General features: G+C 36.9%; 3 protein-coding genes across 5 annotated transcripts; 1 reads left to right on the forward strand and 2 right to left on the reverse strand.

Annotated features, from left to right (window-relative positions):
- The first annotated feature begins 2462 nt into the window (after positions 1-2462).
- Positions 2463-3509, forward strand: LOC135613122 (uncharacterized). Its single transcript, XM_065110152.1, has one exon. It carries the CDS (start codon positions 2759-2761, stop codon positions 3365-3367), a length of 609 nt encoding a protein of 202 aa, XP_064966224.1. The 5' UTR covers positions 2463-2758; the 3' UTR covers positions 3368-3509.
- Positions 3510-6284: 2775 nt separating this feature from the next.
- On the reverse strand, positions 6285-15627 carry LOC135607841 (cysteine synthase-like). 2 transcript variants are annotated; one of them, XM_065099980.1, is made up of 7 exons: positions 15492-15627; positions 13229-13356; positions 11312-11514; positions 9852-9977; positions 8094-8252; positions 6781-6974; positions 6285-6698 (listed from the first exon to the last, which is right to left on the reverse strand). In XM_065099980.1, the coding sequence occupies exons 1-7, from the start codon at positions 15576-15578 to the stop codon at positions 6573-6575; spliced, it is 1023 nt and encodes a 340-aa protein (XP_064956052.1). In that variant the 5' UTR covers positions 15579-15627; the 3' UTR covers positions 6285-6572. The 2 variants fall into 2 exon arrangements, with proteins under 2 accessions (XP_064956052.1, XP_064956058.1); XM_065099986.1 differs by lacking the exon at positions 15492-15627 and adding an exon at positions 14845-15467.
- Positions 15628-18346: 2719 nt separating this feature from the next.
- Positions 18347-20721, reverse strand: LOC135613127 (protein IQ-DOMAIN 6-like). Of its 2 annotated transcripts, none has more exons than XM_065110164.1 (5): positions 20310-20721; positions 19936-20196; positions 19613-19840; positions 19359-19481; positions 18347-19229 (listed from the first exon to the last, which is right to left on the reverse strand). In XM_065110164.1, exons 1-5 carry the CDS (start codon positions 20373-20375, stop codon positions 18573-18575), a joined length of 1335 nt encoding a protein of 444 aa, XP_064966236.1. In that variant the 5' UTR covers positions 20376-20721; the 3' UTR covers positions 18347-18572. The 2 variants fall into 2 exon arrangements, with proteins under 2 accessions (XP_064966236.1, XP_064966230.1); XM_065110158.1 differs by having other exon boundaries at positions 18350-19229; positions 19936-20202; positions 20310-20719.
- Positions 20722-21486: the final 765 nt, after the last annotated feature.

A 21486-nucleotide genomic window follows, 5' to 3' on the forward strand; every position in this document is an offset into this window, starting at 1 on the left:
TCCCGTGATGTTCTTATGGTTGTTCTTTTCCAATTTTAGACAATCAGTACATTTCCTATGTGTCTTCCCTCTCGGCTTTGAGAGGGGAAGGGGAATGGAGGGGAAGGCGAGATCTTCCTCTTTTGCATCTCTTTATTATTAATTATGCTGAACCATGCTCCCTTCGAGGTAAATTGCGTAGCCCTCGAGAGCGCTTTGTCTTTTGATTGATAAGATTAGGTCAAGATGTGCTTTTCGCTACCATCCAATGATGCTCTCATTTCTCTTAGCATCAGACATGATTCTCAATAGTTACTGCTCTTAGTAAATCTCAGAGTTATAGTCTTGTGGATCCTAATTTCTTTTGAACTTACTGAGATTTTATCTAATATTGACCTTTTTGTAGGATCTTTTTTCTTAACTTGTTTTTTTAAAGATACATTGAATAGTGGATGATCCTTTGGATGACAACGAGGTTGCTTCTCTGAGACCTGGGTGTCAAGTGTTGACATGGAAATAGGTTCTCCATTTGCAAAGCTAGAGTTTCATACTTTCACCCTCAGGGAGCCTGAATTGGTGGGAGGTTTGTCCAATAGATGTCCCTTTTAAGTTGTATTGAACTGAACTCAGACCAAATGATATGTTTAAGAGCGCTGAAGCACAATCAAGGAAATGTGTTTCTTCTATTGATAAGTGATGCAAGAGAGAAGTCATTGATTATGTGCATTATCCTAGTCCATGGTCCATTGGTTAGAATATGTCCCGGACATATTCGGGTTTCAGTTTGTCTTCCGGATTTGAAATAAGTTGTATGATTCTATCAAATACACTTCTATGCTTGTATATTACTAAGCCCGACACCTTACTACACATGTATGGGTTCCCCTGAATTGCCCTCTTGCTGTCCAATTTTAGCTTGTCATAAAAAATACTTGGTTCTGCTCGTAACTATGAAGGAGACTAACAATAGCAGTTTATGTAAGGGTTAGGGTAGCTTTATGTTCTAATGATCTGCTCAATCCTGTGTTACCTTCATCTTGTCAAACTCATCACATATGTTCTTTCGGGTGCACTGATGTTAACATTTCATTCTTCATAGTCTTGCCTATGTATTCTAAGGCTTCTCCTTGATAAATAACTCCATAGGTTTTGTAATAGATTTATTTCAATAGTTATGAACTCGGTCTTCTTTCAATATTGTCATAACAAACACATACATAAGTAGTTACAGTTAGAAAATACCATCATTTGGATCTGCCTTTTACAATGACAACAAGATTAAGCCATAAAATTATAAAAATCTATCTGTTAATTCATTTATGGTAATATACGGTAGCTCACATTATCTATTTTACCTCTTCGTAGATATGGTAGTTGCTTATGCCTCTGCCTAATGTTACATTTCTTACTAGTTATGATGTAATATCTTACAATACAACAAAATATCCTCTTTTAATTTTTTTCTGCATTAGGAACTAGTAGGAAATGCAACATGAGGCCAGAGGTATAAGCAACTATCAAATCTATGTATAGGTAAAATAGACAATGTGAGCTACCTTATATTACCATAAATGAACTAACAAATGGATTGTTATTATTTTATGATTTAATTTTGTTGTCATGTAAAAGGCATATCCCAATGATGGTAGTTTCTAACTGTAACTACTTACGTTTATGTCTGTTATGACAATCTTAAAATAAGACTGAGTTCATAACTATTGAAATAAATCTATTACAAAACTTATAGAGTTATTTATCAAGGAGAGACCGTAGAATACATAGACCAGGAAGTATGAAATGTTGACATCAATGCACTCGAAGAAACATATTTGGTGAGTTTGACAAGATGAAGGGATTTAGCAAATCATTAGAACATAAAGCTACCCTAACCCTTACATAAGCCGCTACTGTTGGTCTCTTTTGTGGTTACAGGCAGAACCAAGTATTTCAGAACATAAAACTATATTTTCTATTTTACTATTTTAGCAAGAAAAAGACAGGGCTTTATGTGCAGACTGTGGACATCATGCAAGGATTTTTCTTATGGTTAGTTGGTTTATAAAATGCTTTCTGGAGCTGCTGGTAAAATTTCTATCTCTGACAGAAGGATTTACATTACCCATAGGATACTCGCACCACAACATGGTCGTAAAATTGCAAGTGGATTAATCTGGCACTATATTCACAAGCCCATTCAACACTTTTTAAGACATGATCATAAAATGGCAAGTGATCTTAATTTCTCTTTGTTATCTGTATCACTGCATGCATGCTTTTAAGCAACCCATCTATCTGTTCCTCTTGTTTTACACCCTGTATTATGCTTTTTTATCATGTTAACATAGTTTGCACTGAGGATTTTACAATTAATTCATTCTGTTTTTTTGTAGGTTTCAATTGACAGACAAACTATTAGAATCCATTACATATTATGTAGTTTAAGAGTTTGAGACCTGATCCAGACATCACTTATGGCCTTTGAACATATGAGAGCAAGTTCCAAATCGAGCAACACAAGTCCAGAGAATGAAAAGGAACACACTCATGCAGCCATCATCGTCGATGACCATGATGTGACCGAGTCAGAAATTGTGCCTAAAATTGTGGAAGGATCCTTGTCGACTTCCCCTTCTTCAAGCACTTTATCAGATGAAGATTTCTTCCAGATAGACACAGGTAAGCACAGCAATTTGCAGTCTCCTTCTCATGTGGTGTTATATACAACCGGAATCAGGTCTTGAATTCGCCAGTAAACATGAGATGAAAAATGTGACACGAGATGAATGAATATATGACTGTTGAACCCATTTTGTCAGGTAAAGTGCCGATTGGAACACCATTCTCTCCCTATGCTTCTGGTGATAGTCTTGGATCTGATAATTTTGTCATGGTCGGGGCGAAGCAGTCTCCATCAATTCAGTTAATGGGAAGAGCAGATGTCCCTGATCCAAACAGGATACCTTCTTCGGTATTCGATAGGACCAAGTCCAACACACCGATGGAATGGAGTGTGGCTTCTAATGAATCATTGTTCAGTATCCACGCGGGGAAGTCCGGAGATCTGACTAGCTTGTACGGCAACCATTCGGATGGATTTCCTCCACCACTTAGCGGCTCTTCTCCAGCACGGAGTGTCGGAGTAGGATCTAGTTTACGGCAACCGGTTGAATCTGAAGTAACAAGTGCCCAACCCAAGAAGGATGTTTTGAAGGCGATCACAGAGGAGCATGCTGAAAAAGATAGACCTTCTACGCTTGGCAATATTCCCCATTCCGATAGCACACCTCGATATTCTGATTGCGGCAGCGTGAACAGCTATCGTTCTTTTGCATTTCCGATGTATGTACTCGTTCTAACCCTCTGTCATTTAACTGGTACGTACACATGAATACACTGAGATTGACATACATGCTTGTGATGTCCATTCTTATTATCCTCGAATCTATTCGAAGCAAAACATGAGATGCTTGAAGCCAGATAGATACAATTCAAGTTTGGCTATATGGTGCAACTACTGTTTTATATTAAGATAAAATTTTAATGATGCTGTGGGGATGTCAGATGTCTTGGCAATGAAATTTAAATCTGTAAAAATGTTTTTTTTTCTCCTCTTCTAAGTTAATCTGTTTCAGATTGACAGTGGAAGGAAGAAATGGATCTTTTAAAGGTGAATCTGTGCAACCATTTGAAAAGGAGCAGACGCAGCAGCCTCAACCACAATCGGAAGAGCATCCTGAAGCAGACACTCCAAAAACAAAACAAGTTGCAGCACGAAGGACATGGCTCAGATGGCCTTCATGCTTTTCTTGTTGCTCGTTCTGTTGTTGAGTTAGTGAGTTACGATGCAACTCGATTACTCCTTTTAGTTTTGTTTGTTGACATCCATTTCTTGCCATGTCGACTGATACATCACTACAAGTTGATTGCTCTCGGATCTCATTTGGCTAATCCCACCATACGTGGAAAAATGTATTTATATATTTCTATGAGATGATGGTAATTCCAAATTTATCACCCTTTTCATTATAGGCAATGAGTATCTAAGTATACTTGACAATCATTTTCCCTCTATTACAGAAGCAAATGGGGGGGAAGGCCAGTGTTCTGAGTGCTGCCCTGGAGATGCTCCAGTCATCTAGCATTTTTTTCACTCTTTCATGGCCTTGGCTTACAGCTCTATTGCTTATCTTGGATTCATGCACAATGGTAAAAGATTTAAGTGACCTTAAATTATGTTGGTGATGACCAGCAGAATGTGCTCATTATTTCTGTTGATATGCTTTAAGGAAATGCATACAAGGTGGCCTCCAATGAAGCAAAAGGGTGATGAAAGTTCTTACAAAGACCAGAACCAGAACCAGAACCAATTATATGGATACCAATTCCAATAATGTTGTGATCCTTGCTTCATGTGTAAACAGTGTGTAAACTTGCAATTATATGGATACCAGTTCCAATAATGTTGTGATCCTTGCTTCTGTGCAAACAGTGTGTAAACTTGCAATTATATGGATACCAGTTCCAATAATGTTGTGATCCTTGCTTCATGTGCAAAACAGTGTGTAGACTTGTGTTCTGAACCATTAAAATAGTTAACCTCAGTTGACTATGAAAAATGATCCCTGAACTTACTACTGCAGTCAGTCTACTGCAGGAATTCTAGCATATTATGGCTACCTTCCTACTAACTCTTACAGGTGATGAGCCATGTTTTTGCAAGATTTGCTAGTAACTGTTTACTGTGGGTTCATTCTGGCAGCGACAGTCATACTCTCCATAACATTCTGCTAAAAAGTCAGGCATGCAAAACTTGATGAAGGAATCAATCAAGGGGTTGCTCGAGTTTCTGTTTCTGAAAAGGAATTCTAATTCTTGAAGATACATTTTGAGTAAGAAAAATTACTAACCACCCAATAGGGCTAGTTGGAAGTCATGGGTTTTCAGCTGAGAACATCAAATGTTTTTGTCACACTTAGATACGCAATTCATAAATAATTTATAAAGATACTATTCAAGCAGGGATGGGAGCTGGAAATTATAAGAGACAAGAAAGTATCATCCACTTGACCCAAGGTTTGCTGAGTTTGCAAATATGCAAGATAAATGGAATATTGGGCAAGTTTATACTTAATCTTTATTTATGCTCTTCTATAGTAGGATTAATTATAGATTATTTCCTGTAGTTAACGACCTTTAACATTTTGATCCCTATACCTTAAAAGATTATATTGATATCTCTATAGTTATAAAAGTGAAACATCTAGATCCATTTATCCTAACGATATTGATTTTTATCAATAGAAACACGAAAACAAAAGATAAAATGATAATTTTAACATTTTAGTTGGAGGTGACGGATGATGATATCGCTAGAGGCCACGGGTGATTGTTGTGGATGAGGAGAGTGATAGTGAAAAGTAAGGATTGCTCTGCATCTATGTCGGCATCGACGTAGTTATCAAATAATAAAAGGGCCACTGATGCAAATGCCGAGCAGTGTCGCTCGGCAACTGCATTGACGCTAAAGCAAATGCAAAGTGGCATCACTCGACATCTACATCAACGGTACTTTCGTTGCTCGGCAACTACGTTGAAGCTATTGCAGATGCCAAGCGATCCTTTCGCCACTCTGCATTTGCGTCAATGATGATGCAGATGTTGAGTGGCCCTTTCGCCACTCAACAACTCCATCGACATCGACATAGTCACCAAGCAATGAAAGGGCCAACGATACAAATGTCAAGTGGCCTTTCGCTACTTGGCAATTGCATTGACATCAACACAGATGTAGAGCAATACAAATGCAGAGCAGCCCTCACCTCTCACCGTCGCTCTCCTCATCCACAACAGCTACCCGCGACCCTAACGACGCCACCGTTCACCACTACCGATGTCGTCCGTCACCACCAACTAAAATGTTAAAATTATCTTTTTATCTTTTGTTTTCATATTTTCGTTGATAAAACCAATGACATTAGGATAAATGAACATATTCATTTTACTTTCATAACTATAGGGATGTCATGTAACTTTTTAAAGTATAAGGACCGGAATGTTAAAGGTAACTATCTACATGGGATAATATGTTATTAACCCCCTACTGCACTTTACAACTTCTTTATGAAATGAACAAAACTTTGAATAGGATATAAAGTAGAAGAGAAACATGTATCCATGATCTTCTATGAGCTTATGATAATGTCTTCATATTATGAAATAAAAAGAACAAGTTAGCGCCAAAACCCAATTAATGGCATAATAGTAAATGCATAACAGTGAGAACATCACAGAACCATACTTGAATGTGACAAACTACAACATATTCTTTCATAATCAGATTCTTAGAGACTTACATTGATATGATGTATGCTGGGAGTTGGTTTGAGGACATCATCTGACACTTGTTACCTGTTGCCAATCATATATGTAATATCGAATCCTAGGTACAACCATGGAAACACACAATACAGAGATTAGGGGAAGTATGAACTTACTACTGGAGTTGTATATCAGTATCATGCTTCAAACAAAAACTGGTGTAGGATACAACATATCTGTAGATGTCTTTACAATTTACTGAAAGAATCCATCCTTCAGTAAGTCATATTCATGCATTCTTCTCTCACTTTGTCGAATAGGTCTGTGCTCATATATCTTTCCCCACCACTAGGGAATATTGTGACAATCATCTTGCCCTCATTCTCTGCTCTACGAGCGATCTATATCCAGTAAATCATTAGAAACAGAAAGAAGAAAACAAAATTGTATGCAAAAAAAATTTCAAAATTCAACAAAATCAACCTTTAGGCATGCTGCTAAATTGGCTCCTGAAGATATACCAACAAGTAATCCTTCTTCAATTGCCAGTCTTCTTGCCTGTGTCATTGCCTCTTCAGTGGACACAGTGATAACCTCGTCGATGTAAGATGTATCCAGGTTCTTTGGAATAAAACCTGCTCCTATCCCCTGAATATTATGTGAGCCTGGATTTCCACCTACATGACACAAACAGACTTTAACTTACTATATCTCCTCTTGTAGAAATCAATGACATCCAAAATTCTCAGAACAAAAGACACTGGTGCATGCTTTCTTTTTTCTCCATGCTTTCTATCACCGAGGCAAGTGTGCAAGTTAATTATATATGGTCAACATTTATCTCCATGACTGATGGAGAAGTTATTTCACTGACATGATGAGGCGATTAAGCACCTATTATGATTAAGAAAAATCACAATGGGGAGTAAATGCAAAAGATTTGACATCTTAGGCATAATATCATGACAGGATCAATACGACTAAAAGGTGGTTGCTGTAAATTTTAGTTCAAAAAATATCACCCATGATAATAATTGTTTCTTGATGAAGAATAAAACCCAAGCTGCTACCTGGTCATGTTGGGTTACTGATTAAAACGTATATATGTTAAAGCATACATTAGGCTCTTTCCTACTGACCTAAACTTTGGGATTTTCTTTGTGATTTGTAGTTTTCTAATCAAAATCTTTAAATTATATCATTAAAATCCTGCATCTGTCCCTCATAATAGTATCATTCTTATCTGGGTTTGCACCATATATTTAGTATGTACAATATTTGAACTTGGCAGCCTTTTCTGATATCATCCTAAATTTTTTATCAATGTCATTACATACAATAGTTCAAATCAATAGATGAAACATGATGTATATGTTACCTTAAGTTAAATATATTCTTAACAATATAAGCCAAAAAAGCATCAATAGTGAGAAATTTACTCGTTGTAGCCTGCAGATATTCATAGGAGGCTAAATTTATTTAAAAGTGTCACAACACAATGTGGGATCAAAATAAGGCTACCAACCTAAAGACCATGCAGAAATACACTAAGGTATGACCAGAGTTGGCCTATTAATCTTACCACATGATCTGATTGCATATGACAAAGTGATAAATTTACCTTCTATTGTAAGTAATTCATTCTTCTCAAATGTTCATACTGACTTTTGATTCTAAGGTTCCTTGAAATAAAGGAAAATCATTCACAAAATTGAAATGGAATTTACAAAATCCACATAAACACACTACTTTGACTAGATACAATCTGGTACTCCAGAACACAAATCAAGTTGTACCTGAAATAACTGCACTCTCTGTAGGTTCAACACAAATGATTTTCAAATCTTTATTTTTCATCTTGAGATACTTGGCAACACCAGTGATAGTACCACCCGAGCCAGGACCAGATACAAAAATATCTACCTTGCCCGCTGTATCTTTCCATATTTCCGGTCCTGAGTCAAGTACAAACAAATTGTTAGCATATACTATTCTAACGCATGCCTTTTCATTTACTGGATAGTGTTGTATAGCAGGCCAAATAGGATATTTTAAAAATCACTTAAAGAAAGAAATAGAGACAGCAACAGAAGTATCTTATGACATGCAAATTGCATATCACCTATTACAATCAATTGCAATAGATTATTAATCAAATTTTACACATTTTCTATATGATGTTTCATAAGTCAAAACATGTTGACCTATCTAGTCAGGTTCCTCCTTGAGATTGGGTGAAGACAATGGATAGAATGGTGAAGGATGGAGGCAACATAGTGAGGCAGCTTTTAAGAAGATCAAAGCAGAGAGTGGTGAGAAAAATGGAAATAGGCAAGAATCAAATTTTTGGAGATCTTGGGCAACAAAGCTTAAAATGGTAGTGAGAACCAGAGGGCCTTGAACTATAGAGATGGTTCACAATTTGCCTTTCAGATAAGGACGGATCGGTCATATCATTAGAGTTTAAAATTATCTTGAAACTAATGAGATAATTAAAAATCATTCCAGATATCATAAGCAACAACCACAAAGGGAGTAATTAAGCTACTGGGGTATTTTGGCAGTTGGATCATAGAGAGGCAGAGATTTGAGCTTTGACACACTGATGGTCTTAGAGTTTTATACAAATTCTGTTCAACGACAATGGATGGGCCAAGGTAAACACATTTTTATAAAAAAATGTAAGTAATAAGTACATGTACCATGAACTAGATAAACAAAAAGAAGAGTGCTATTGGAAGTATTCACTTAGTAGAAGAGTTTATCTTCTATTCCCAAGACATTTTGTGTTAAATATTGACAATGTAATCCTCAAATTTCCTCCTGCAACTGAAATAATAAATTGTATTTCTCATGTTAACGGATGCACTATTTTTTATTTTTCAACATGTTAAGCATTTACAATTTTGCATTACATAATTGGCATCATTTAATTGTTCTACAAGACAGAATTTGATACCATTGAAGAACATTTGGTGGTTTTCAGTCAGATAGCATCCAAGTCACACTATCAGAAGCAACAATGTCAATTTAAACCGATTCATTTTGCTTATAAGGTTGCAACTGAGTAATTGTTCTTTATTACATATAAAGGACAAGCATGGGAATGCCATGTTACAGATCAATAAGAGTTCTATAAATTTGGTCATGGACATGGAAGATTCAGAAATGCAGTTGCAAGTTCTAGAGGCATAGGTGGGGACCATACCCTACAACACTTGTTCAAGTCACACCATTGAACATGTATAAGTTCTTCATTACACCTTCCTAGGCATTAAGCTGCAGATAAAAGATAAGTAATGCAAGGATAAACAACAACCACCAAAGCAAGGCCATGACATACAGCCACCAAAGTAATAAAGAAAAGATGAAGCTGTTAAATCTCCAAATAAGATGAAAATTTTATTGTACATATTATTGGCAAGGCAGAATTTGAGTTGTTCATAATTAACCTATTTCAAGAGAAATACTATGAATTAGAAGCTGGCAGTATGTATCACAGTGTTACTTAATGACACCAAAGTGTACAAGAAATTATATGTAAGAAGTAATACCAGTTCCAGTGAAATGTGCCTCGGGATTCGCTGGATTGGTGAACTGATCAAGCACATGCACATTTGGTATTTTCTCCTTCAGTTGCTCTATTCTGTCAACCAATCCCTGAAAGCCTAATTTCGGATCTGTAAAAGAATTGAACTATGAATTTACTCTCAAAAACTGGATTCATTGAAGAAACCAAGTTAAGCGCATAGACTCATCAATTGAAGAGTAGTCTATGATACAAATGATGATGGATGGCTATGACACAGGATGAGCAACCACTACTTGCAACTGATGAAAGCAACATTTGCCAAATGTGTCTACTAACAGTACTCAGAAGTTTTCTACGCTTTTTATTGCAACAGACATGATGGTCACTAATGCTATACACACACACACAAGCATTATGGACTTCCTCACATGACTAAAATGTGGCCATATCAAGGTTAAGGATAGTCACACTCTTCTTAATAATAGGACAGAACCATTCTAATGCAGACCTTATAGAAACCTCAACATTCATTCAGGTCACTGTATATATGAAAGCATGTTCCTAATATACTCATAAGTTGGATAAGATTTCTTCTAGGTAATGGGCATTATGATGTTCCTGCAGAAATAATAGATTGTAGGCCTTTTAGAAGATATATGACAAAATTTTATTATTGTAAAGAAAGAGAGAAGTACATCAACAAAGACATCCTACATGGTCTTGGGAACTAACTAATATACCTGAACATCAAGGAATCTATAAAGCATTATTCAGGAGATAATGTCGGTCAGAATTTTGTTGAATCATCGTCTAGACATGGGCTATATCCCTCTGCCTGTGGTCTCAGTTTGCAAATCAGTTGCAGCGATAGCAGGTGGTCTGAGTTGATAGAGCCAAGAAGAATCATAAAGACATAAACCAGCATTAGTCACCATATCTATGCCATCATATGCATTTGCTAGAAATTAAACCTGATAAATATTACCGAGAGATGTCAGCTAGAAGCCTACTTCGACTGTACATGCTTTGACCAGAAATTTGATGCCAGTTATAGAGGGCTAACAACAGTTTCATGGTTGCTCACAAAATTTTGTAGATACCCTTCTATTTTGAGCTGTGTTTTCTAGCCAATCTCTTTGTCTGGACGAGCTGGATAACGATGAGAAGTAGATACAAGCATTTTAATAAAATCACATAGTGACCAGAGACTTCCAGACCATTATGCGAGACAAGGAATTGACCGTACTTTGGAAACCCTTATTTGTTATATTTTCTCCATCATTGTTAATGGGATGACCGCATATTATTACCAAGCCCATTAAAACAGGAAATAACATACTGAAAATACAGTTATCTAAAAGGGAAACACTTCAAGTAGAAATTTAAAAGGCTACAGAAATTGTAAGAAAAACATCTGACATGTAAGAATGCTGCAAGAAAGAGAAATTATTACTATCAAGAACTAAACAAATTATGAATTACCAGTCAGTGACACTTCAGCACCCAAATATCTCAATAGGATCCTTTTGTCCATTGAATAATGACCTGGCATAACTGCAATGAACTTGTAACCTTTCCGAAGAGCTATGTACACCAAACCAATTCCAAGATTTCCACTTGTGGGCTCCACCAACGTTGTAATTCCAGGTGTTATCAGGCCCTTCTCCTCTGCATCTTCTATCATTCTAACATATAATAGACAATAAGAAACACTAAGACATAAATTTCTAGCACTGATAGTGTACACTAGGATGAAAGAGATGATCTTCCATGATATCTAATTGTCCATTCATGTGACATCAAGTACATCTGTCATTTTAATATACTACCAAGGCTCTATAAGAAGGATGATTTTAGATTTGTGCAACTTTTTAGAGTCAAAACTTCCTATTCATCAAGAATTTAGCAATATTGAACATATTTTCTAGTTTCTACAAACTGGTAAATCTGGAAATGGCAATTTGCTGCCCCATAGTGGCATATTTCCTTATGTTTTCAGTATTGTTTGTTATACTCGTATGGTTCAAGATAGTTACTTAGTTTTACCTTGTCAAAGTATGTGGTTGTGAAACAGAACAACCAAAATTTCAGTCATAATAAATATTTGCTCATTCTTAGCTTCAAATGTATACAATGGCAATTTTACCAGGCAAGTACTGTCAAGTTCTGACTAAGGAAATGTATGAGGATTCATCTTGTGCATAGAACACCAAATGAAATTGCAGAGGAAATTATGTGATTGATCACTGAATTATACTATTATTCTTCCTGGACTTCTAATTTGTCAGAACTGCTGGATAATATTTTTGGTTACTGACCAGTTTCAATCCCTCAATTTTGATGACTCAACTTTATTGTTTTATATATATTCATTTTCTGAAATTCAAAAACAAAAATGATTGCAAAAATGAGCTTGACGATACCATGTGGAATTAGCATAAAAAAGTATGCGAGTGCCACCCTGCTTTACAATTCTGTTGCAAGAAAAACACAGATTCTACTGCATAATCTTAGCACCTAATGAACTTCTATGTATTGCAGAAAAATGGAACTAAATCATAAAATAACTTGAAATCTGAAAACCTTGTCAATGTATTTCCAAAAAAATACTGTTCTATGGCTCTATGTGTGTCCTATAAATCCAATGGTGCTGACTCAGGGCCAAGTAAACACAAAAAAGAAAGCATCTACAATTCATTGTATAAAATTTCACAAAAAAATGCTTTTCCCCTTTTTCCTCTTCACAGTATAGACCTCATCCAGACTTTTCCTAAATGTTTAAGCCAATAAAACACACACTGAATTTTGTATTCACATAATTTAATTTAAGGGAGTAAATTATTAGAGCTAATGTTAATGTAGTAACCATGATTAGATATGTATATTCATGTATATGACTGTATAACTTACCATGATGCATCCAGCAAAGTTTAGAAGATTATTTTATCAATATAACTAGAAGTGGAAGCAAGAGATAATTAAGGTCATACTGAAAAGAATTTTGTATCTTCCAAAGAGCATATGAATAGTAAATGTGAATTACACTTGTGGTATTAATTGCAAGAGTAAAGTAATTATCTCATTGGTAACAATTATGTGGTATTTCTACATTACAACATGTAAAGTAATTGAAAACACATTGCTATTATTCTTGATGAAGTTTAGTATATTAGTCAAAGTTTGTATAACAAGAAAATTTGCAGTTATAAAGCTTCAAGGTAGTTCATAACTTAAAGTCATCCATATAATTGCTAGGTGGAATCTACAAGACATAAGAATAAAGTTAGTATGAAGAAGCTGGACCTTAAGAATGACAATTTGGTCCAATTTGACCTTTAGTGTGATAATAAAGGATAAAGACTGTCTCATGGAAATGTAGCAGATTGTCCAGTGACAAACCTGAGAGCACTTCGGTCTTTCACAGAGGAAAGGGGTTGGTATGCTTCCATCTTGGCAATCAATCTTACATTTATTTCCTCTTTTTCCACAATTATTTTCAATTCTATAAGTGGCGTCCAACCTATAAGCTGAATAAATTTACTAACATGATTTAGTTTGCACACTTGAATAGAATAATTTAAATGTTTCTTTGGCTAATGATAACAACAATATGAATTTGGAGAATTAAAACAGTAAATTATCATGAACATCAGAAAAATCAGCAGAAAAACCACACAGTCTCTCCAATCAACTGTAGAATATATGTCACACAAAGTACAGTGTCATGTAAAATGTGTTATAAGCTTATAAGTGCACAACAGAGACAAATACTCTATGTTGAATGATTCCACATCTTCAAGACATATAAACAGACTATAATTTCTTGTCAGAGTATCATTTGTACATTTGCAACTGCTATAAAAGAAAAATGTAGAAGGATGTAGCAACATAGAATTCCAAAAACATCATAGCTCATCATCCTGCTGTCATTGTCCAAGTATCATCAGTACATAGTAGGTGACGGCCTGACTCACGGACACTAATAGTTTATTCTCTGATGGCATATTTGCTATAACTTGGGTCCCAAACAAGCCCCTTAAAATGAATATCAAGTTCAAGAAGATCATGGATTTGGCTTTAAGATTGATATTAGATTTTAGAACCAGGGTCTATCAAATATAATATAAACAGAAGGGGTAGCACAGCCACAGAAACACAAAAGAAACTGGAAAGTAAAGAAGAATAAAATAACTAAAAAATACATATATTTACATGTATAAAGACCAATCTGAAAAAAAAAAGGTTTAAAAATTTACTAAGATATAGTGCTTTTCTTCTTTCTTCTCAAACTTTAGGGTGTATTTCTAGGGCATGTGATATACAGCATGCTATTATCTATACAATATAAAGATATACTATGTGGTCATTTTGATGTTTGCTTATACTCAACTTCAAGAATTTTTGAGTTTGTTCTCCAATTTTCCCCCATTTCTTCTTCTTTCTTCCTTCTTCCCCTGAACCTTTTGTGTCATTGGATAAATTTGAGTTTATCCATACAAATGCAAGAGCCTTGGATTAATCAGTCCCAGGCAGTTGTGGGTTTCTGGTGTTACATCAATCAACTCCAATGATGATCACCAATAGTTTAAACACCATTCTATTGCATTTGTAACATCTGAAGCTAGGTGGAAAATGACCAAGTAATCAAGAGAAAATATAGTGACACAATAGACATCCATGAGAGCCTAGGCCTTCACAAAGAACATACCTCACATGGAATTTTAACAATGTTGGTAGACGCATCGGTGTTACTGGATGTGTTTATTTTGATAAAAAATGAAGTAGACATAAGCAACCAAAGTTGCCAAAATTGGTCAATGTTGTAATGTAAAAAACTCAAATCAGATACGAACCTTCAGACTTAATATTCTGGAAGGCATCTTTAATACTAAAACTGCAAGGTTCAAGATATTGATCCGGTCCAAACACAAAATGAGTCATTTTAGGAGTTGCAGTAGATAATATCTGAGACGTATTATTACAACATTTAACTTCAGATAGGAAGAAAGTTATACCTTGTGAGGCACCAAGCAAGCAGTTTTTCTTTCTTAAACCAACCTCGATATCAGAAATGCCATATTGCATATACCCTTGTATTAACTGAAAAGTGGAAACTTCTCAAAGTCCAACCTGATTCATTGTGTCATCTTTTTTTCTTTTTGCTGGAGAAAATTGAAGTCAAGAAAATAACCTTCTTTTTCACAAATATTATCCAAGGCCACAAGTAATTATGCCAGGATCTTTAAGTAATTAGTCAAGAAAAGTATATTTAAGTCCAATCTTTTTTTTTTCTTTTTGCTGGAGAAAATCGAAGTCAAGAAAAGAACCTTCTTTTACACAAACGTGATTCATTGTGTCGACTTCACTAGCGAATAATAGTTTCCAAGATCCTATTGGAGAACCCCATGCGTTAGGGTTGATGGTGAGAAGGGTTGGGATCGAACCCACCGACCGTCGCGATTGAATCTTTGGGACCAAATTTGTGCTTCACATAAAGCAACCAACTTTGGAGAGCAAAAGGCATCTAAAAATCAGGAAAAGGGCAGCAAAAGGAGCTCAAAGCTCCCAGTGAAGCCCAGAACCGAACAGAGGAAGACGAGTCGGAGCAAGAAACGGTGACGGAGAGGAGAGGGAAGTGGAAGACGGGCGACAACAACAGCACCTGAGTGATATCAGAGGCGATGTTCTCCCTCTCGCCTTCCGCTTCCTGCGAAGAGATCAGTGAAGGAAGCCCTCTCCTCGCCTCCATCTCGAAGATGAGCTCCAAGCAACGGACTGCTGACTTCAAGACACATCTATCCATGCATCCATCTACAATATATATATATATATATATATATATATATATATATATATATATATATATATATAAGCAAGATTTATCTACATTGTAGATCTTGTATTTTTTTTTAGATTAATTATTGGTTAACTATAATCTTATGAGAAAAATCATCCAGTGCACAAGGTTTCTCAAAAGGATCAATATCATTGATTATTTGATTAAGGAAAAGTATTTTTCTTCAAGTAGAAATTCTGACTCTAAAAAAATGATGTCTTTGAAAAAGATCCAATGAGTTTTCGGCTATAAATTTAATCATCAAAATCACACCAGAACATAAACATTCACTTGTCAATCTTACCCGTTCCAACAAAGAGACTATTCTCCTCATATTACTTGTATCTTATTCGATTAAATCGCAGAGACAGAATATTAACATGACATCAAGATTTATTTCCTTTATATTATTTTTTGACTAATGTTTTAAAAGTACTAATAATCTTAGTTGATAAAGACTTTGATAAATTATCATAATATTATCATGACAGAATATTATGATAAATGACTTTTTCATCGATGCCCAAAGAGGTATTAGGTAAGGGTTCAAAATATAATATTTTGACTAATGTTTTAAAAGTACTAATTATCTTAGTTGATAAAGACTTTAATAAATTATCATAATATTATCATGACAGAATATTATGATAAATGACTTTTTCATCGATGCCCAAAGAGGTATTAGGTAAGGGTTCAAAATATAATATTTTGACTAATGTTTTAAAAGTACTAATTATCTTAGTTGATAAAGACTTTAATAAATTATCATAATATTATCATGACAGAATATTATGATAAATGACTTTTTTGTCGATGCCCAAAGAGGTATTAGGTAAGGGTTCAAAATATAATATTTTGACTAAGTTTTAAAAGTACTAATTATCTTAGTTGATAAAGACTTTAATAAATTATCATAATATTATCACAGAATATTATGATAAATGACTTTTTCGTCGATGCCCAAAGAGGTATTAGGTAAGGGTTCAAAATATAATACTGAACAATAATAATAATATTTTTGGCTATAAGATCTATTAGTTAGGTAGGGGATCAGAACATAATACTAAAAAATAATAGCATCATGACAAATTTGGAGTGCTTTGTGCTCCACTGGAAAATTTGATCACATTTTGTATCCTTCAAATGTTCTTATAGAGTCAATTCTGCTCTCTTTAATTTATAGGCTTAAAGAAATGCAAAATTACAGATTTCACATTGAGTTTGTGATAGCATTGGTTGCAGATTTCAGATTTCTCTTAGCATTGGTTACAGAAAAATGTTTATTTTCTTTCCTGTTGATTCACTTTTGTGTTGCTGTAGCATATGCTTTCATCTGAGTTTTATGATCTAAATAAGACAAATATGTCTAGTTCACAAACAGAATTAACTAATAGATTCATCATTGATTCATGCATCATTCTAACTCTGTCTGTGTGATATATTTCATCAGGTTTGTTCAGGCTGTCATGCCAGTTGAGAAGGCCCGGACTGATACTTACTGTCCTCCATCAGTTGGATGAATTCAGGAGCATGCATTTCTTATTCATTGATCATGTAATGTTAGATTAATCCCAAGTACATGGATTTGAAGTGCTCATTTGAATTTTTCTTTTTATTTATTCTTATATACTGTTATTTGTTCCCTAATAACATAAGATGACATAATTCAGAAAGAGACAGCATTTATTGCCCATTTGCTTCCTTCCTGGAAGTGTCCAAATGGAATATATGTTGAGGGCAACATGAACTAGTAAGAGTTGATGTAAGCAGCAAATCCATTGTGCACGAGGTGTCATTTTATTCATAGTTGGTGGGAACAGCACATACCATAATGGACTGTCATGTCAGATGTAGTGTTCATCAGCCTCCTCATCACAGTTTCTAAACATGGAAATGGGAAGAGCTGAGAACAGGAAGTCACAGTCACATTCAATAATGAGTAGAGGATAAAGGCAAAGGAACTCATCTCACATTCAGTTGCATTTCTTTGCTAAGCATCAGTCATCTTTAAACCTAAAGTTATCATCCACCCACAATTATCAGAATCAGCTCAAAGATTTAAAGAGACAGACAAAAGAAAAAAGGAATTGCTACTTTCCATCGACATCCCTCTGCAGTATCGGATCAGTCAGATTGATAACCGAGTCCAGTGAGTTATCCATTCATCTTTTCTAAGTCAAAGCCAACAATGCCATCAAGATTTCAAATGTAACACTGTCCAAACAGCTTAGTGCAAGATGGTCAGAAAAGTCTGCGAGTTGTAATTGCTCTAAATTTGTGAAGCTCTTTCACAGAAATCTTAACCAAATAGAAGAATTCTTTCTCCCTTGGAAAGGACATTTCTCAGTGCCATACTCAGGCAATCACAAGTGGAAGTGGAAGTGGAAGTGATATTATAATATATCACATGAAAATGCATTATGATGGCAGATGGATCTCTCCTTTTCTGATTCCTTTCCTGTGTCAGATGGTTTATTTAATATATCTCATGTTTTGAGGCATACAATATGTGCAAAGATCTCTTGCTAAAGGCTGAAGGCTTTTGATTGTGCATGCTTACAAGGATCTTTTGTCTGCTTGTCATAAATTCAAAAAAATCTTGGATTAGAACTAATCTGAAGCAGGCAGGTCTTGGTAAAATATTGAGAGGTTATAAAGAGGTAAGACTACATATTTTGATCCTACCCAGCCAACAACTGTGAAGGAAAAAGACAAATTGGAAATGATGGTAGCAAGCAAGCAATGCAGATAGATATCTCTCTGAGGTAGGAACACAAACGAATTTGTTCAACAGACTCATACAACACAACAAGATGTTGAACCCTGAAAGCAGATACAAAGAACTCATGCACACCAAACATAAATGCTGTAAGAGGACAAGGTGCCAAAGAGAAGGGGAAAAAAGGGCTAATTCACATAGTTATGTTGCTCATCACAACTGTAGTTCTCCTTGGCCATGCTTCTCTTGTCCCTTGCAGTCACCATCTTGGAAGAAAAAGCTGAGTGATTCGAGCAGAGGTTACTCCTTGTGTTGATGTGAGATAAAGCCTTCCTCTGAAGCTGAATTGTTGTTTGTGTGCTGCAAGTTTTCTGCTTTGCCTTGATTGATTCAGTCAAATTCATGTAGCTTGGCCTGCTTCTGTGGCTGCCCTCGGAGTTCTCTGCTGCTGATACAATGGAGCTGGGCAGCGGCGTCGATGTGCAGATCGAAGAAGATGATGCAGAACTCTCATTGAAGTGCAGTTCAGTGGGTGGAGATGAAGTCGATTGAGTTCTGCAGGATGGGTTGAAGGGTGTGGTCGGAGGTTTGGCTGAAATCCTAGTGCTCATATTGTTCTTTTTGATCTTTACAGAACCAGGTTCTGAACAGATGCCATGCATGTCTTCGCAGCTTTTGGATTGAGCCTGAGAATGATCATTCTGGGCCTTTTCTTCCATTAACCTGTTCTCCCAGGGTTTGGCAGCCATCCATCTTTCTAACCAGCTCCAGTTCCCGATGTTCTTGTCCAAATCATACAGCTTTAGGGAGCTGCTTGTTTGATTTAGCCTTTCTTTCACTGTCAACTTGAATTGCCGAATAAGGCAAAGAAAAAGCCTCAATTAGCCCAAGGAAGGAGAAGCAAATGCTGTTCAAGGACAGAGCAATCATCTGTAACCTTAAGACTCAGAAAAAGATCACCATGTAATGCATACCATATGGACCTGCTGAGACATGGCGTAAGCAATGGCCCTCTCTCTCTTTAGAGCTCCCTCCTGCCTCATCTGCAACCGTGTTCTTATCTTTTCCAACGTGCCCTGACTGTCACACCATCCTTCCTAAATGAGCATCAAATTGCAGCAAAAACAGATGAAAAGATATTAAAATGGATGATATAATCGGTACAAGAAGACTGGAAATTACCGAGTAGCAGATGACTTCATATATGATTTTGAAGAAACATGCATACCTCGGCGTCCTTCAGCAGGTCCTGTTTGCTTCGATGAGCTTCGAGCATTCTCTGCACGGCTTGGCCCTCGGTGGACATGCGTACGCGACGAGCTCGTATGCGGGCTTGTACTCGGACGAGCGCCTGCATGCACCTCAGCGTCACCGCCGCCTGCTTCCTCACCTGGCGGCCTCGGACTATAGCCTGAAGCCTCACTATTCCTTTCAATGCCTTCAGAGCTCTTCTGGCCTACGCTTCCACAGCATGAACACGGTCGAATCCACTTCAAATCTGAAGGCTTGCAACCTCAAAATAACACGAAAAAAGAACGATCTTTATGTTACCAGGAAGGCGCGGAAGGCAGTCTGAATCCGGATAGCAGCCCACTCTTGGCTGACCACCTTGAAATCCTTGGGCGGCGCACGAACCACGGTCGCCACCGCTGCGGTGAACGCGTCGGTCAGTGATGAGACATCGGACGCCTCCGACGCCACCGACCGGTGGCTGCCGCCCTTGGAGCTCCTCCACAGAGATAGGTGCTCCCCTGAGGAGCTCCTCCACAGCTTCTTCCACTTCCTGCTCTTGCCATTATCACTGCCACCACTCTTTTCCTTCAAGCACACACACACACAACAAAAAAGGCCAGCTTTAGCAAATAAAAACCAAGAAAAGAACAGCACAAAGCAACAAAGGGAAACGAATGGGTCGGAGCAATCACATTGTCTTCCTTCTCTTGTTTCTTGAGTCCTATGAAGGATTTCAACCACTTCCCTGAGCCGCCCATGTCCTGAGACAAGCCCTCTTCGGTGGAAGAATCTCAGCTTCGGGGAAAGAGATGATGTTGTACAGTTTCGTGAGGCCTGGTGTAGGATGGAAAAGGATTCAATGAGCTGAAGCACTGTGGGCTGCTGGGGACAGTCAATCCAGCGGTTTGTTTGGTGTCTCGCAACTTTCAAATTCAAAAGAGAGGGAGAGAGATGCAGATCAAGTGCAACTGTGCGTGAAGACAGAGCATTATCCTAAACCTTGAAATCCCATTGCTACTGTTAAAGGCTCCTTAACTTGGGGAAGCTAACAAGGACACTGCACCCAAAGCTTGTTGCTTTCTTTGTTGTCACCCTCGTGACATGGAGTAAGCGCGCGCCCTCTTGTCGTTCTTGGTCTTAGCCTTGTCTTTTTGGGGAGAAATGAAATGATCTTTCAAATCTCCACTTTCGGGAGGAGGCAAAGGCCTCAAAGGGCCACAGTTCATCAGGTCTGCAGCTCAGTCACACCATGACTGGTACCCAAACCTGGAAAAAGGGTGAGATTTCGCTCATGATTTGAAACAAGATCCACAGCAATCCGAACAGGTGACTACTGTACATCCCCACTCTCTCTCTTCTTTAAAGATGGATCTCATTCACACGTGACAACACTCTCAGACCATGCAATAAGAAGAACATAGTTCCTGTTTTCCAGCGTGCTGTTTCCTGGAGATGATGGTATATATTACCTCAATAGAAAACATTGTTTCTTAAACAAATCATGCATTCGTACAGCAGTAAAGTAAAGGACAGCTTCTCCTCCTCCTCATCAAAGCATGAGGACAGGATTGTGCACATGTGACCCTCCTCAAAACCAAGCAATAACAAGAACATAGCACATCCTGATCCAATTCCTGTTTTCCCGGGATGCTGCTTCCTGCTTTGAAACGTCGCCTGGATGCAAAGTATTGGATCTTTAATGCTGTGGGGTTTCCCCAAGCATTGGGTTGTGGCTCATCATTAAACCATAAAGCACCCAGAGCAGCCACCAGAGTCTTCATAGCCTGGTCTCCGGTCCTCCTTAGATGATAGAACATATCAGTGCGTCCGGAACAGAATCTGATGGAAGACATGGGATTAAACAATCAT

This window comes from Musa acuminata, chromosome BXJ1-2 (assembly GCF_036884655.1).
Source record: "Musa acuminata AAA Group cultivar baxijiao chromosome BXJ1-2, Cavendish_Baxijiao_AAA, whole genome shotgun sequence".
NCBI classification, from domain to species: Eukaryota; Viridiplantae; Streptophyta; class Magnoliopsida; order Zingiberales; family Musaceae; genus Musa; species Musa acuminata.